Source organism: Oncorhynchus clarkii, chromosome 31 (assembly GCF_045791955.1).
Source record: "Oncorhynchus clarkii lewisi isolate Uvic-CL-2024 chromosome 31, UVic_Ocla_1.0, whole genome shotgun sequence".
NCBI lineage: Eukaryota > Metazoa > Chordata > Actinopteri > Salmoniformes > Salmonidae > Oncorhynchus > Oncorhynchus clarkii.
The window spans coordinates 25,737,665-25,753,702 of record NC_092177.1 but is presented as its reverse complement, the minus strand read 5'-3'; the positions used below and the strand labels follow the sequence as shown (position 1 = coordinate 25,753,702).

General features: G+C 45.5%; 1 protein-coding gene across 2 annotated transcripts in view; it reads right to left on the bottom strand.

The window, feature by feature from the left end:
- Window positions 1-1,248: 1,248 nt before the first annotated feature.
- LOC139391188 (dedicator of cytokinesis protein 2-like) overlaps window positions 1,249-16,038 on the bottom strand; it is a 140,919-nt gene continuing 126,129 nt past the window's right edge. For both annotated transcript variants that reach the window (XM_071138779.1, XM_071138778.1), the window contains exons 29-51: window positions 15,643-15,721; window positions 14,930-15,030; window positions 14,752-14,810; window positions 14,420-14,568; window positions 14,197-14,282; window positions 13,898-14,054; window positions 11,085-11,125; window positions 9,663-9,753; window positions 8,737-8,847; window positions 8,497-8,586; window positions 7,309-7,413; window positions 6,894-7,035; window positions 6,381-6,462; window positions 6,197-6,281; window positions 6,019-6,105; window positions 3,928-4,104; window positions 3,614-3,697; window positions 3,364-3,501; window positions 2,983-3,110; window positions 2,656-2,845; window positions 2,088-2,193; window positions 1,857-2,005; window positions 1,249-1,673 (exon numbers count right to left, since the gene is read on the bottom strand). In XM_071138779.1, the coding sequence (XP_070994880.1) occupies window positions 1,602-1,673; window positions 1,857-2,005; window positions 2,088-2,193; window positions 2,656-2,845; window positions 2,983-3,110; window positions 3,364-3,501; window positions 3,614-3,697; window positions 3,928-4,104; window positions 6,019-6,105; window positions 6,197-6,281; window positions 6,381-6,462; window positions 6,894-7,035; window positions 7,309-7,413; window positions 8,497-8,586; window positions 8,737-8,847; window positions 9,663-9,753; window positions 11,085-11,125; window positions 13,898-14,054; window positions 14,197-14,282; window positions 14,420-14,568; window positions 14,752-14,810; window positions 14,930-15,030; window positions 15,643-15,721 (2,509 nt within the window). In that variant the 3' untranslated portion in view covers window positions 1,249-1,601. The remainder of the gene's footprint in view (window positions 1,674-1,856; window positions 2,006-2,087; window positions 2,194-2,655; window positions 2,846-2,982; window positions 3,111-3,363; window positions 3,502-3,613; window positions 3,698-3,927; window positions 4,105-6,018; window positions 6,106-6,196; window positions 6,282-6,380; window positions 6,463-6,893; window positions 7,036-7,308; window positions 7,414-8,496; window positions 8,587-8,736; window positions 8,848-9,662; window positions 9,754-11,084; window positions 11,126-13,897; window positions 14,055-14,196; window positions 14,283-14,419; window positions 14,569-14,751; window positions 14,811-14,929; window positions 15,031-15,642; window positions 15,722-16,038) is intronic.

Genomic DNA, 16,038 nt, shown 5'->3' with positions numbered 1-16,038 from the left:
TGAGATAGTGAGGACCATAATATTGAGATAGTGAGAAACAATGTAATATTGAGAGAGTAAGAAATACCGTAATATTGAGATAGTGAGGACCATGATATTGAGAAAGTGAGAAACACGGTAATATTGAGATAGTGATAGCCAGATGTAATTTCATAGCTAATTAATTATAATGAATAGACTCATTTTTTATACTGCACAGACACAGCATTTGTACTGCACAGTCTGTTTTTATGTTTCAATCATTTATTTTTGAATAATTTGACATTTCACTGCATTGTTAAGAGCTGGTAACATCAGCATTTCACCTCATTGTTAAGAGCTGGTAACATCAGCATTTCACTGCATTGTTAAGAGCTAGTAACATCAGCATTTCACTGCATTGTTAAGAGCTGGTAACATCAGCATTTCACTGCATTGTTAAGAGCTGGTAACATCAGCATTTCACTGCATTGTTAAGAGCTAGTAACATCAGCATTTCACTGCATTGTTAAGAGCTGGTAACATCAGCATTTCACTGCATTGTTAAGAGCTGGTAACATCAGCATTTCACTGCATTGTTAAGAGCTAGTAACATCAGCATTTCACTGCATTGTTAAGAGCTGGTAACATCAGCATTTCACTGCATTGTTAAGAGCTGGTAACATCAGCATTTCACTGCATTGTTAAGAGCTAGTAACATCAGCATTTCACTGCATTGTTAAGAGCTGGTAACATCAGCATTTCACTGCATTGTTAAGAGCTGGTAACATCAGCATTTCACTGCATTGTTAAGAGCTGGTAACATCAGCATTTCACTGCATTGTTAAGAGCTGGTAACATCAGCATTTCACTGCATTGTTAAGAGCTGGTAACATCAGCATTTCACTGCATTGTTAAGAGCTGGTAACATCAGCATTTCACTGCATTGTTAAGAGCTGGTAACATCAGCATTTCACATTGCTAAACTATGTATGCGACCAAAAAACGTTGATTTGATAAGATTTCAAAATTGTTGTGGATTTTATCTTGGGTATGTATGTCATTTCCATGATATTGATTTATTGAACAGACATACCACTCCATATTATTGTAATTCTGTTTGTGTTTGTACTATTTATTGAAATAAAGCCTTGTTCTTTTGGCCGTTGGCTCTTAATGAGAGTGCTTTGGGACATCCTCCATATTCTCAATGAGTTCATCCATTATGTTCTGAGAGTCACATTAAACTGTTAATATAATGTGCTTTGAAAAAAAAAACCTTCCCTGTCAAACATTGGATATCTTTTTATTCATTGTTTCATAAGTTGAATCAAATTTGAAAGTTACATTACTAAAAAAAGGCAGTCAAGGTAAATGTATTTTTGATTGATTGTAAAAGATGTGAGAGCAGAAGTGTGAAAGCATGCTACGCAGAATTTCATCAGAGATCAAGTCTGTGTCTCTCCATCTCCCTCTCTATGTGTGTGTGTGCCTGCGGGAGCGCAAACAAGTCTTGATGAAAAAGCTGATCAGATGGCTCTTTCCAAAGAGGAGCTTCTAGCAAGGCAACAACCCCTTGTGTTGACTGGCATTCAGAGCAGAGCAGGTGTAAAGGCACTGAGGGTACATCATGCTTGAAGCTGTTAGAAATGACTGACGTTCTTTTTGCCTGGGTCAGTACACGACTTGTCTTTCTGTTGCTCAGACTTGTTGCTCTGCGGGAACATAGACAACCATACATCTAGATTAAACACACAACTCACCTAATGGTTGTGTGTGTGTGTGTGTGTGTGTGTGTGTGTGTGTGTGTGTGTGTGTGTGTGTGTGTGTGTGTGTGTGTGTGTGTGTGTGTGTGAGTGAGTGAGTGGGAGTGTGCGTGTGTGTGTGTGTGTGTGTACCTTGGCCCCGAACAGCAGGCTGATAACCCCTTTGGAGCGTCTGTCAGCGGTACGGTCACCAGGAAGACACACAGACATGCTCTTACTGTCCCTCCTGGACCGGGCTGACTCCGCCTCCTCACTACCGTTGACCACAGACAGAGACAGACCTGTGAACAGGGAGAGGGTGTGTGTGAGAGGGAGTGTGCCTATGTGCATGCGGTCATGCGTGTGCATACGTTTGTGTGTTACCTGTAATAGCAGGCAGAGACCTGGAGTTGACATTGGTGAGAGAGTCATTTCCCTGACAGGGTTCAGACAGGTTGGTGTCACTGCGGAACTCCTGCTTCTTGGACAGCTAGAGGGAGGCAGAGAACAGAGAGCAGGGATACTCACTGATACTGACATAAAGCAGGAGTCTGTGTGCACACTATCAGTCAGTTTGGACACACCTATATTGTAGAATAATAGTGAAGACATCAGAACTATGAAAGAACACATATGGAATCATGTAGTAACCAAAACAGTGGTAAACAAATCAAAATATATTTTACATTTGAGATTCTTCAAAGTAGCCACGCTTTGCTTTGATGACAGCTTTGCACACTTTTGTCCCACTCGCTCTTGTCATTTCAATTCCATCGCTTGCCTCTCTCTCTCTCTCTCTCTCTCTCTCTCTCTCTCTCTCTATTTGTCTCGCTCTCTCTTTCTGTCTCTCTCTCTCTCTCTCTCTCTTTGTCTCGCTCTCTTTCTCTCTCTCTCTCTCTCTCTCTTTCTGTCTCTCTCTGTCTCTGTCTGTCGCTCTCTCCATCTCTCTCACCCGTTTGCTGTCCAGTGTGTTGGTCCTGTCTCTCTCCTCTGGGATGAAGATCATGCTGCTCCTCTTCCTTTTCTTTTTGGACTTCCTGAGTTTCACCTCCCCATCGGCCCCTCCCTCTTCCCCCATGCTCATACTCCCACTGGAGCGCTGCAGGGTGGGGGTCCGGGGGGACACCGTGTCAGGGAGACCACTGGGGAGGGAGGGGGGTGAGGGGAATGGGATCAAGAGAGAAGCGAGGGTAAGGTGTGTGTTGTTAAATATGTTTTTGTGCTTGCATCCATCTGTGTGGGTTTCATCTGAGTGTGTGGGTGTGCCTGTGTGGGTTACCTGTCTGGGTAAGGTTTGGTGGGGGTCCCACACTCAGACCCCTGGAGGGAGCAGATGGAGATGACAGACTGACGGAAGGAGCGAAGGACAGAGCGCGGACGAGTTGACTTCCTCTCATCCATATCCGGCTAAGAACAAGGGATGACGAAGAGGAAAAGAGAAGGATGGAGAAAAAGGTCAAAGGTGACGTTGAATGAAGGAGAGAGTGACAAAGCTTTTCACAAACAGGAGTTATGGCCAGTATCATTCCTAAAGCTCTTTTCATAACACACTTTTCCAGACAGATATTCTCCTCTGCCCAAGATACCAGGCAGTTCCCTGCAGCTAGCATTTCAGTCCTCATTCAAACACTCTCCTTTTCTCTCCCTCTCTTTCGCTTACCAGGTCCCTCACGCCGTACTCCTTCTCCACCTTCTTCCTCATGTGTTTGAAGCACTCCTCCATGCGCTCGTGGAAAGGTCGTAGGTCGTCTGTCACTCTCTTACCATGTAGAGAGATCCCTCCCCCCAGCAATGGGATCTGCAAGATAATAATGTGTGTGGGCATGCATACGTGTGTGTGTGTGCATGTGTGTGTGTGTGCCTGTGTTTCTGTACTGTATGTGAATGTGTAGCGTGTGTGTGTACAGTACCTGCCATGCGATGAGGTCTTTGAGGCGATAAAGCTTATCTCGGTCCTCTGGGTGTTGCAGGTTGTACTCCTCAGTGAAGAAGGCCTGGGGAGAGGAGAGATATCATTGAAATGTGCTGCTCTTTTATGTATTAAACAGTCCTGGGTTGCGTTAGGAAGAAGACAAATGTATGATCTTCACCAAACATCCAGCTCATTGTATAGTATATTCTATCCTTACTGCAGCTTGTGCCAAACACACAGAATACTGTTCTGAAATGTACGAGTTGAGCAGGAGTAAGGAGATGACGAACGGATGGATGGATGAACTCTGACCTTTTCGTACTTGGCGAAGCCCCCCATGACAGCGGGGTCCACGATGCCGTTGAGCAGCATGGAGAGGGGGTTGATGGGAAGGGCGTCGTCGGCCTGGTATTGGTTTACCATGGTGAGGATCTTGTCATTTGTGCTCTCCATGGTCTCTATGGCATTCTCCAGAGGACTGATGGTGGTCTGACAGAGAGAGAAACTGAACTGGTTACTGATCAAAACCTTAGAAAAACCTTGACAAAGTACAGGCTCAGTGAGCACAGCCTTGCCATTGAGAAGGGTAGACACAGGAAAACCTGGCTCCCTGTAGAGGAAAGGCTGTGCAACCACTGCACCACAGCAGAACCTGAGACGGAGCTGCATTTCCTGACAAAATGTCAAAAATATAAAACAATTAGAGAGTGTAATTTTCCCAAATTTGAAACCCTTATTCAAGGTTTCAAAGACCTCTCTGATGAGAATAGGCTACCCATCCTGTTGGGGGAGGACGCAGAGAGCTGTGGGTTGGCAGTGCACTACATTGCTGCCTGCCATAAGATGAGGGACAGTGTCTGACAGACCAATCAACCTGCACATGTCCTCTACTGTATGCTTCTTGTTATTGTTGAATGTATGGTATGTAATATCCAAAATAAACAATAAAGCAAATTGAATTGAAAAAGAAAAAGAAAATTGAGAGAGAAAGACGGGGAGAGACACAGAGAGGTAGAGAGAGAGAGAGAAAGAGAGAGAGAGAGAGAGAGCGAGAGAGAGAGAGAGAGAGAGAGAAAAGAGAGAGAGAGAGAGAGAGAGAGAGAGAGAGAGAGAGAGAGAGAGAGAGAGAGAGAGAGAGAGAGAGAGAGAGAGAGAGAGAGAGAGAGAGAGAGAGAGAGAGAGAGAGAGAGAGAGAGAGAGAGAGAGAGAGAGAGAGAGAGAGAGAGTAGAGAGAGAGGAGAGAGAGAGAGAGAGAGAGAGAGAGAGAGAGGAGAGAGATTGAGAGAGAGAGATTGAGAGAGAGAGAGAGAGAGAGAGAGAGAGAGAGAGAGAGAGAGAGAGAGAGAGAGAGAGAGAGAGAGGTAGAGAGAGAGCGAGAGAGAGAGAGAGAGAGACAGAGAGAGAGAGAGAGAGAGAGAGGTAGAGAGAGAGAGAGAGAGAGAGAGAGAGAGAGAGAGAGAGGTAGAGAGAGGTAGAGAGAGAGAGAGAGAGAGAGAGAGAGGTAGAGAGAGAGAGAGAGAGAGAGCGAGAGAGGTAGAGAGAGAGCGAGAGAGAGAGAGAGAGAGAGAGGTTGAGAGAGAGAGGTAGAGAGAGAGAGAGAGAGAGGTATAGAGAGAGAGAGAGAGAGATAGAGAGAGAGAGGTAGAGAGAGAGAGAGAGAGAGAGAGAGAGGTAGAGAGAGAGAGAGAGAGAGAGAGAGGGCTAGAGAGAGAGAGAGAGAGAGAGAGAGAGAGAGAGAGAGAGAGAGAGAGAGAGAGAGAGAGAGAGAGAGAGAGAGAGAGAGAGAGAGAGAGAAGAGAGAGAGAGAGAGAGAGAGAGAGAGAGAGAGAGAGAGAGAGAGAGAGAGAGAGAGACAGAGAGAGAGAGAGAGAGAGAGAGAGAGAGAGAGAGAGAGAGAGAGAGAGAGAGAGAGAGAGAGAGAGAGAGAGAGAGAGGTAGAGAGAGACGAGAGAGAGAGAGAGAGAGAGAGAGAGAGAGAGAGAGAGAGAGAGAGGTAGAGAGAGAGAGGTAGAGTGAGAGAGAGAGAGAGAGAGGTAGAGAGAGAGAGAGAGAGAGAGAGAGAGAGAGGTAGAGAGAGAGAGAGAGAGAGAGAGAGAGAGAGAGAGAGAGAGAGAGAGAGAGAGAGAGAGAGAGAGAGAGAGAGAGAGAGAGAGAGAGAGAGAGAGAGAGAGAGAGAGAGAGAGAGAGAGAGAGAGAGGGAGAGAGAGAGAGAGAGAGAGAGGTAGAGAGAGCGAGACAGAGAGTGAGAGAGAGAGAGAGAGAGAGAGAGAGAGAATGAGAGTATAAGACCAACAACAGGCGAATAGAGACATTTATTTTTAATTTTGACAAAAAGACAGACAGAGAGACAGACAGACAGACAGACAGACAGACAGACAGACAGACAGACAGACAGAGGCTTACATGTTTCATGTCTGTGGCCTCAAACCAGCGCAGGATCCCAGGGAGTTTGTACACTGTGGTGAATGTGGTGCGCTCAATCCACATGGACTAGGAGAGAGAGAGATTGAGATTGTTGCCATTGTTTTACATGGAATAGCTCAATGGTCATAGACATGTCCTCAGTCAGTCAGACACTTACAACAAACTCATTATTGGGGTCCACTGGTCCTCTCCTCACTGGTCTGGAGTAGTGGAAACGCTGCACATAGTTGGACTTGTAGAAGCTACAACACAGAAAGAGGGGCTACATTTCTTCTGTTTACGCTGTCTATTTTTAAAGCAAATTCATTCGTATGAGAGGGAGACACACAAAAGGGACTGACTTGTTGATCTGGTCAGGGACTGGTTTGTTCTTCAGGTGAGGTGGGATTTCCAGGACGGGCTGAACAGTGAAACACTGGATGTCTGAGAACCCCGGTCAGGGAACGCAACATTACCACAACACAAACATGATGAAGACAAATGTTTAGGTGTGTGTGTGTGTGTGTGTGTGCATGTGTGTGTGTGTGTGCAGGTGTGTGTGTGAAGGTGTGTGTGTGTGTGTGTGTGTGTGTGTGTGTGTGTGTGTGTGTGTGTGTGTGCAGGTGTGCGTGTGTACAGGTGTGTGTGTGCAGGTGTGTGTGTGCAGGTGTGTGTGTGTGTGCAGGTGTGTGTGTGCAGGTGTGTGCGTGTGTGTAGGGGTGTGTGTAGGATGTGTGTTTACCAGGGTTGGGGTCAATTCTAATTCCAAAGGTTACTCACTGAAAAGCATTGAGGAGAATTGGACTTTCAAGTATACGTCCTCAATTGACTGGAATTTAAATGTATGGTTTATACACTGTACATTATGAGGATACACTGCAACGGGGAGAGTCTGACGTCGTCTCCAGGCATGGTGGTGATATTGAGACGGACAGCGCTGGGGAACTGACTCATCAGCTGGTTCTGAAAGTCTTCTCTACGCTCATACTCCTTCCCCCGGTGGATAAACACCTTGTTCTGAGGTTATACACAGGTTGTAGACGGTCATAAAGGGATCATTACTGCTCATAAGCGCCTTGTTTGATCAGACCTATAGACACTCATGAATGGGGTTATAAACACTCAGAAATACAACATAAGAGGTCATTATTTTAATACAATTTTGCTATTGCTTCCTCTTGTGAATTGACAGCCTTTGTTGCTCATTTCATAAGTATAATAAACCATTATTGGCCACCCCAAAACCATGTAAATATGGGCTAAACTGAGACATTGAGAAGGTTGACCGACCCTGAGGAAGGGAGGGTAGCCCTGTCCATAGTATCCCACTGCAAAGTAGTCTGGCTTGGGCCTCAGGATCTTCATAATGTTCTCATAGAACTTAGCCTGCTGCTTCTACAGACAGACAGAGAGAAAGACAGAGAGAGACAGAGAGAGAGAGAGAGAGAGAGAGAGAGAGACAGAGACAGAGAGAGACAGAGAGAGACAGAGAGAGACAGAGAGAGACAGAGAGAGAGAAAGACAGAGAGAGACAGAGAGAGACAGAGAGAGAGAGACAGAGAGAGAGAGAGAAAGACAGAGAGAGACAGAGAGAGACAAAGAGAGAGAGACAGAGACAGAGAGAGAGAGAGAGAGACAGAGAGAGAGAGAGAGAGAGAGACAGAGAGAGACAGAGAGAGACAGAGAGAAAGACAGAGAGAGACAGAGAGAGACAGAGAGAGAGAGACAAAGAGAGAGAGAGAAAGACAGAGAGAGACAAAGAGAGACAAAGAGAGAGAGACACAGAGAGAGAGAGAGAGAGAGAGAGAGACAGAGAGAGACAGAGACAGAGAGAGAGAGACAGAGAGAGACAGAGAGAGAGAGACAGAGAGAGAGCGAGACAGAGAGAGAAAGAGCAAGAGAGAGAGAGAGAAAGAGCAAGAGAGAGAGAGAGCGGGAGAGAGAGAGAGCGGGAGAGAGAGAGAGAGAGAGGGAGGTTAAGGTGGGAGAGACATAGAGAGGGGGAGGAAGAGGGGAAGAGAGAAAGACAGAAAGACAGAGAGGGTGGGAGAGACAGACAGACAGAAGAAGATAGAGATATTATATGATAATGCCTTCTGTACAGCTACAGCCGTCAGAGAAATGACATGCTCAGCAAAGACCTGTTTTTCTTGGGTGAAATATGGGAGAAACGATAAAAGGATCTAATGGAGAAATACTGTATATGCACGTTTTGTTTGAGTGAGCGAGACTCTTGGGAGGCGAGAGAAGAGAAGAATGAGAAGAGGAGGAGAGGAGTGTATTGAACAGTCACTCCAGATATGATGTATGTTGGGATGAGGGAGAGGAGAGGTGAGGAGAAAGTGAGAGGAGTAGATGAACGTTTTGAGGGTCCTGTGAATAGTGTCACAAATTTAAGGACAAACGCTGATAAAGGAAGCTTGACAAAACCTATTCATGTGTTGAATAGGACAGGACAGTGTGTTATGTGTGTCTTACCAGACTCTGGCTGAGCAGCTCGTAGTCAAACACCTCCATCTCATACTGGTCAGCCAGCTCCTTACACAGAGTAATGGCTTCCTCCCACATCTACACAACACAGCCAGATGAAAGATTACCAATACACACACATGGAGAGAAAACACAAGATAGACAAGAGAACCAACTCCAACACATCTATCGATACAGCAAAGACACTATACCGAATCAAGATGGTGCACTCTACTCCATTTAGCTGACCTTGCCCTTGTCGAAGTGTCCGATGATTTTGTCATAGAGGTTCTCCTTCAGCTGGCGCTGGGTCTGACAGCTACGCAACTCAAACTGGGGACTGCACTGGTCGTCTGACCACTGGGGTAGAGGAGGGGGGAGGGAGGGACGGAGAGGGAAGGGGAGAGACAAGCAAAAGGGAAGGGGGAGAGAGAGAGAGAGAGAGAGTGAGAGAGAGAGAGAGAGAGAGAGAAACTTCTGTATGTGTAATGTTTACTGTTAATTTTTATTGTTTTTCACTTTATATATTCACTTTATATATTATCTACCTCACTTGCTTTGGCAATGTTAACACATGTTTCCCATGCCAATAAAGCCCTTGAATTGAATTGAATTGAATTGAATTGAGAGGGCATAGACTAAACAATCAGTGTGGCAAGACAGGCTACAGACAGGATTGTAAAGGCTATAGGTTGTAGGTTATAGGTTATAGGCTATACTTTATAGGAGTGACTGCATGTGTGTGTGAGAGATGAAGCAGTGTAAACTACTGTGGTGTCTACTACTGTGACGTCAATGACAGAGAAGATGTAATAAACCACTGGAGAGAATAAACTCTATGAAAGCACCCCATAAAAGAGACGGAGAGAGAGAGAGGTCACACACACACTATATCAATCACCATAGTTACCCAGCAGCAGAGGCCAAAACCCTGTCATGAAGTCACTCTGAAAACTTAATCAGATGGATTAATGCTATTGGCCATCTCCAAGGGAATCAGTCATCAACCAATAAAACACCCTCGCTCTCATCTCACACTGTGTCAGGGCTACACTGAATCCACCAGTAAATGCTTCTCTCTCGCTGTGAATGCCAATGTCAATTTGTGTGTGTGTGTGTGTGTGTGTGTGTGTGTGTGTGTGTGTGTGTGTGTGTGTGTGTGTGTGTGTGTGTACCTTGAGCAGGCGAGAGTGAAGCAACAGGGTGTATGCAGCCTCTGTGTAGTTTTCCACATCCAAGTGAAGGTCTCTCAGCTTGTAGAGGTATCTGTAACACACACACGTGCACACGTGTGCATACGCAAGCACGCACGCACGCACACACACGCACACACACACACACACACACACACACACACACACACACACACACACACACACACACACACACACACACACACACACACACACACACACACACACACACACACACACACACACATCTGTTGACTGATAGGGTGTGATGTGATAGTGTGAAGTTAATACACACCACACTCTAATGTCTACCACTGTCCACTAGATGACTCTGTTGCCTAGACGACAACTCAGTGACTAGTCAGTCCATCATGCTGTGATACACGTATTCCAATCTGTTGTGATTGTGATGGCATGACCTATACACCAACCATCAACCACAGAGAACTAACAAACGGCTAAACTGACAGCCCAATGGGCACTGTCTGTCTCGGGATAATAGATAGTGTATGCCGTCCTGATGACGTTTTTATAGCGGGGCAAAGCTTTGTGATCCTGTCACACTGATGTGAACACTGCGGAACACACAAGCAGAACACACGGAAGTTGAATGTGCCTTCAGACTGTGTCGCTATGCAGCTACCTCAACCACAGGTCTCTCTTAACCTCCCTCTCTCTTTCTCCTCTCTCTTTCTCCTCTCTCTTTCTCCTCTCTCTTTCTCCTCTCTCTTTCTATTTCTATTTCTCTGTCTATTCTTTGTTATTTCTAACCCCTTTTCTATCACTGTCACTCATTTTCAGCACAACATTGTTCCATTTTTTGGATTGTGTCAAATGTGGGACTTGAATTGTTTTCAAAATTCTAGGTTTCCCACAGAGAGAAGCAGAGTATCTTTCACTCGCTAGTCTTGGTTTCTTCCTCCATCTTTTTATTCCATTCCTCCTTTTGGATCACGCCTTTCTTTGACTCACCTTCTGTATCCCTCTGTCCTTCACTTTCTCTCAACCTCTCCACTTCCCTCCCTCCACCGGTCTCTCTCTCTCACTCACTCTCACACTCTTTCCCTCTCGCTCCCTCCTTCCCTCTCCATCCCTCTCTCTCCTAAAATGAGTGCACATGTTACGGTTAGTGGAGGACTTGATCCCCTGGATTTGGACATTAATTCAGCAGGATTGAGATAATCCCTTGTCAGATTATATACACACAAACACACACACACACAAGGTCACATTCTCGCACTCATTCACAGAGTAATACACTGTTATACACAGCTACCCCAGTCCCACAGCACACATACAGAAACCCTCTATAGACAAACTAGATCATGTATTAGATATGGTGTAACTAGTTCTGAAACATATTTACAAATGTATTAACAGGTTATTGTTACATAAAGTGTTCACCTGATGTACATCCCTTCACGGTTGATGTCCTTGTAGAAATTCTGCAATGCAACGGAGAGGAGTGTGAGGAGTGAGAGGAGTGAGAGGAGTTGCCTGTTAGTGTGGATGTGTGTTGGGGGGATGTGTGTGTGAGGATAAACTTCAGAGAGGGTTTTGTGTGTGTGTGTGTGTGTGTGTGTGTGTGTGTGTGTGTGTGCCAGTGCGGCACAAATTCCCTGTTTAATGAAGTTTAATGATGTCTTAAGAGAGCAGACGAGTGTGATGACCTAAAGTAACCCTGTCTCATCACCAGCACACACACACACACACACACACACACACACACACACACACGCACACGCACACACACACACACACACACACACACACACACACACACACACACACACACACACACACACACACACACCTGCACACACACCATGTCTCTTCTACGGTGCTCACCCACTGAGAAAGACACTCAAGGCAGAACACAAACATCTTAAACCCATGTCATCATCTAGCACGCTCCAATAATCTCCACATCTGACTAGTGTTTGAAGAGCAATTAGAAATATCAAACATAAACTGATGACATGTGCAGCTAGAATACACACATTATATATACAAAAGTATGTGGACACCCCTTCAAATTTGTGTATTCGGCTATTTCAGCCACACCCGTTGCTGAGAGGTGTATAAAATTGATCACACAGCCATGCAATCTACATAGACAAACATTGGCAGTAGAATGGCCTTTCTGACTTTCAACGCAGCACCGTCTTAGGATGCCACCATTTCAACAAGTCAGTTCGTCAAATTTCTGCTCTGCTAGAGCTGCCCCGGTCAACTGTAAGTGTTGTTATTGTGAAGTTGAAACGTCTAGGAGCAACAATGGTTCAGCCGCGAAGTGGGAGACCACACAAGCTCACAGAACAGGGACCGCCGAGTGCTGAAGCGCGTAGCAAGTAAAAATTGTCTGTCCTCAGTTGTAACACTCACTACTGAGTTCCAAACTGCCTCTGGAAGCAAAGTCAGCACATTAACTTTTCGGCGGGAGCTTCATGAAATGGGTTTCCATGGCTGAGCTGCCGCACACAAGCCTAAGATCACCATTCCCAATGCCAAGCGTCGGCTGGAGTGGTGTAAAGCTCGCTGTCATTGGACTCTGGAGCAGTGGAAACACCTTCTCTGGAGTGATGAATCACGCTTCACTATCTGGCAGTCTGACAGATGAATTTGGGTTTGGCGGTTGCCAGGAGAACGCCACCTGCCCGAATGCATAGTGCCAATTGTAAAGTTTGGTGGAGGACGAATAATGGCCTGGGGCTGTTTTTCATGGTTTGGGCTAGGCCCCTTAGTTCCAGTGAAGGGAAATCTTAAAGCTACAGCATACAATGACATTCTAGACAATTCTGTGCTTCCAACTTTTGGGGCAACAGTTTGGGGAAGACCCTTTCCTGTTTCGGCAGGACAATGCACAAAGCAGAACTTGACAAGGCCATTGAACACCTTTGCAATGAATTGGAATGCCGACTGCGAACCAGGCCTAATCGCCCAAGATCAGTGTCCGACCTCACTAATGCTCTCGTGGCTGAATGGAAGCAAGGCCCTACAGCAATGTTCCAACATCTAGTGGAAAGCTTTCCCAGAAGAGTGGAGGCTGTTATAACAGCAAAGGGGGGACCAACTCAATTTTAATGCCCATGGTTTTGGAATGAGATGTTGGACGAGCAGGTGTCCACATTCTTTTGGTCATGTGGTGTATCTGAGTTTTCCAGATGCATCCCTGGGAGCTGTGTGTTAGCTATAGCATGCTAATGTTAGTTGTCCTGAGGTAAGGACGACTAGCTTGCATATTGCATAGCATGCTAATGTTAGTTGTCCTGAGGTAAGGATGACTAGCTTGCATATTGCATAGCATGCTAATGTTAGTTGTCCTGAGGTAAGGATGATTAGCTTGCATATTGCATAGCATGTTAATGTCAATTAGCCTGAGGTAAGGGTGTTTAGCTTCCCAAACAACATTTAATGAAAGGGAATGACTAATGCTTAGCCATAGCGGTGCTGGGTAACCCAGGATAACCCTGGGGTGGCAGGTAGCCTAGTTGTTAGAGCTTTGGGCCAGTAACCGAAAGGTTGCTGGATCGAATCCCCAAGCTGACAAGGTAATAATCTGCCATTCTGTCCCTGAGCAAGGCACATTGAACCCAACTGAATCAGAGAGGTGAGGGGGGCTGCCTTAATCTGTTCCCCGTGTGCTGATGTCGATTAAGGCAGCCCCCCTCACCTCTCTGATTCAATGTGGGTTCAATGTGGAAGGCATTCAGTTGTACAACTGACTAGGTATACCCCCTTTCCTTTGTACAGCTATGTTACTGTGTGACTGCTATAAAGTCACAGTATAATACAAGGACAGGCTGGTACTGCCTCTGAGACTCCCCTCACCTTGTATTGATCTGTGATATTCTAACAGCTTCAGATGCTGTTACTGAATGTTTTAACTTAGTTTTTAATTCATTCATTTAATATGTCCAGAATGTATTGTGTGTTATAATTGACTGGATGCCATGTTGATGACTATATTGCAGCACAATTGACATGGCATGGCATGATCGACAGATTGATTTCTTGTTGGTGAGAAGGGTGTGATTGTGTGTTGAAGGTGACTCTGGGTGATCAAATTTTGAGGTGGGACCGGCTGATGGCAACACATAAAGGTGTCAGTGCTTCAGTTGACGCAACAACATGCAAATAGCTTCAAAACTAGAAATGCAGATGAAAGCTACATCATTCTGCCCACTGTGGTTCTTCCTGTAGTGGGTGGGGCTTACCAGGAGATTGACAGTGCAGCTCATGCGGTTGTTGCGGCTGTCGTCACTCATCACCGCGCGGTAGTCAAGGAGACGCACCAGGAGTCCCTTCACCAAGGTGACGAAGTGCTCGACCTCTGGCCTCAACAAGGGACGCGCCACAGCACACTCCAACAGACTGACACACACACACACACACACACACACACACACACACACACACACACACACACACACACACACACACACACACACACGTATGTAAGTGAACGGGTGGTTGATTGAGTGGATAGATATTGGAATTGATGAAAGACACCCACATGGTTTCCAGTAGCTCCATGTATCTCTCATCTCCTCCTCCTCCCTCCACCTCATGATCCAGCTTCAGAATGATCTCATTCTCAAACTACAGACACACAGAGGGGAGGGAATGGGTAAGCCTCTCGGGAAGTTGTCAAAGTGATTCTGTTCACACTGTGTGTGTGCGTGAGTGCTCACGTGTGTGTGCGCGCATAAGGGAGTGTGTGTGTGTCACTGTCGAACCTTGTGGAAGTGTGTGGAGACTGTGTGTTCACACTGCATCATGTCGAAGAAGATGGGGATGGTGGCTCGTCTCAGCTCCTCCTCAGGAATCAGAGTCATCTCCAGGATAGGACCCACCATCCCAGGTATAAAACAGATCTTATTCCCACCTACACACACAAGAATCAGTCTTGGAGTCGTAAACACACACATACATATATTCTCTCTCTCTCTCTCTCTCTCTCTCTCGCACACGCACACGCACACGCACACGCACACGCACACACACACACACACACACACACACACACACACACACACACACACACACACACACACACACACAGACTTACCCAGTTTGTACCACATGTCCCGTATGGCGAAACCAATGAGTCTCCTCATGTCTCCATACCTGAAGATGAAATCAGCTTTGTTTTAGAACAGGGGCTAATACAACATCCTAACATTGACTATGAAATACTGTGGATCATTAATATTGTCAGAGAGAAACAAAAGACAAATGTAAATCACTTTGTTAGGATCTTGTTCCTCTTGGTTGAGGAGAAGTGCTGGAGCTGCAAGGACTCTTGGGTAATAAATGCTACGGCCAAATGGAAGTAATTATTCCACAACTACAGACAAAGAGGGAGGAGGAAACAAAATCGTCAGAACCTATGATATAAATAATGAATTCATGATAGGGGGAGTGAGAGGGAGAGAGAATGAAAGAGAGAGTGGAGTATTTACTTACATCAGTGACACACAGAGAGAGACTGAAACACCTGCATGTGCGCACACACACACAGACTAGAAGACACACACACACAGACTAGAAGACACACACACAGACTAGAAGACACACACACACAGACTAGAAGACACACACACAGACTAGAAGACACACACACACAGACTAGAAGACACACACACACACAGACTAGAAGACACACACACAGACAAGAAGACACACACACACACACAGATTAGAAGACACACACACAGACTAGAAGACACACACACAGACTAGAAGACACACACACAGACTAGAAGACACACACACAGACTAGAAGATACACACACACACAGACTAGAAGACACACACACAGACTAGTAGACACACACAGACTAGAAGACACGCACACACACACAGACTTGAAGACACACGCACGCACACACAGACTTGAAGACACACACACACACACACACACACACACAGACTAGAAGACACACACACACACGCTGACCTGCACTTCAAAGTCGTTGTTGTTGAGGAACTTGAGGTTCATGGTATCAGCGTAGGTGTTGATTGCTCTGAGGAACACCCTGACAGAAACACAATACATCTGTCAGATAGATGACACCAGGAGATCAATGTCTACCTAATATATATCAATGGGGATATTAACGTGACATGATATCAATATGGTATCTATATTCATGCCATCTGATATCTATATCAATGGGAATATTAAACATTAAGAAACATGTTAATACAGTCAAAAGTAATACAATATTGACACAGTATTCCTACCACCATGTAGCTTCATCTGACAATAAATGATGAGATGTTATTCGATGAAATCAAATGATTATGTTAAAAGACACTTAAAACCAGATTTAACTCATTAAAGTAAAGTTTG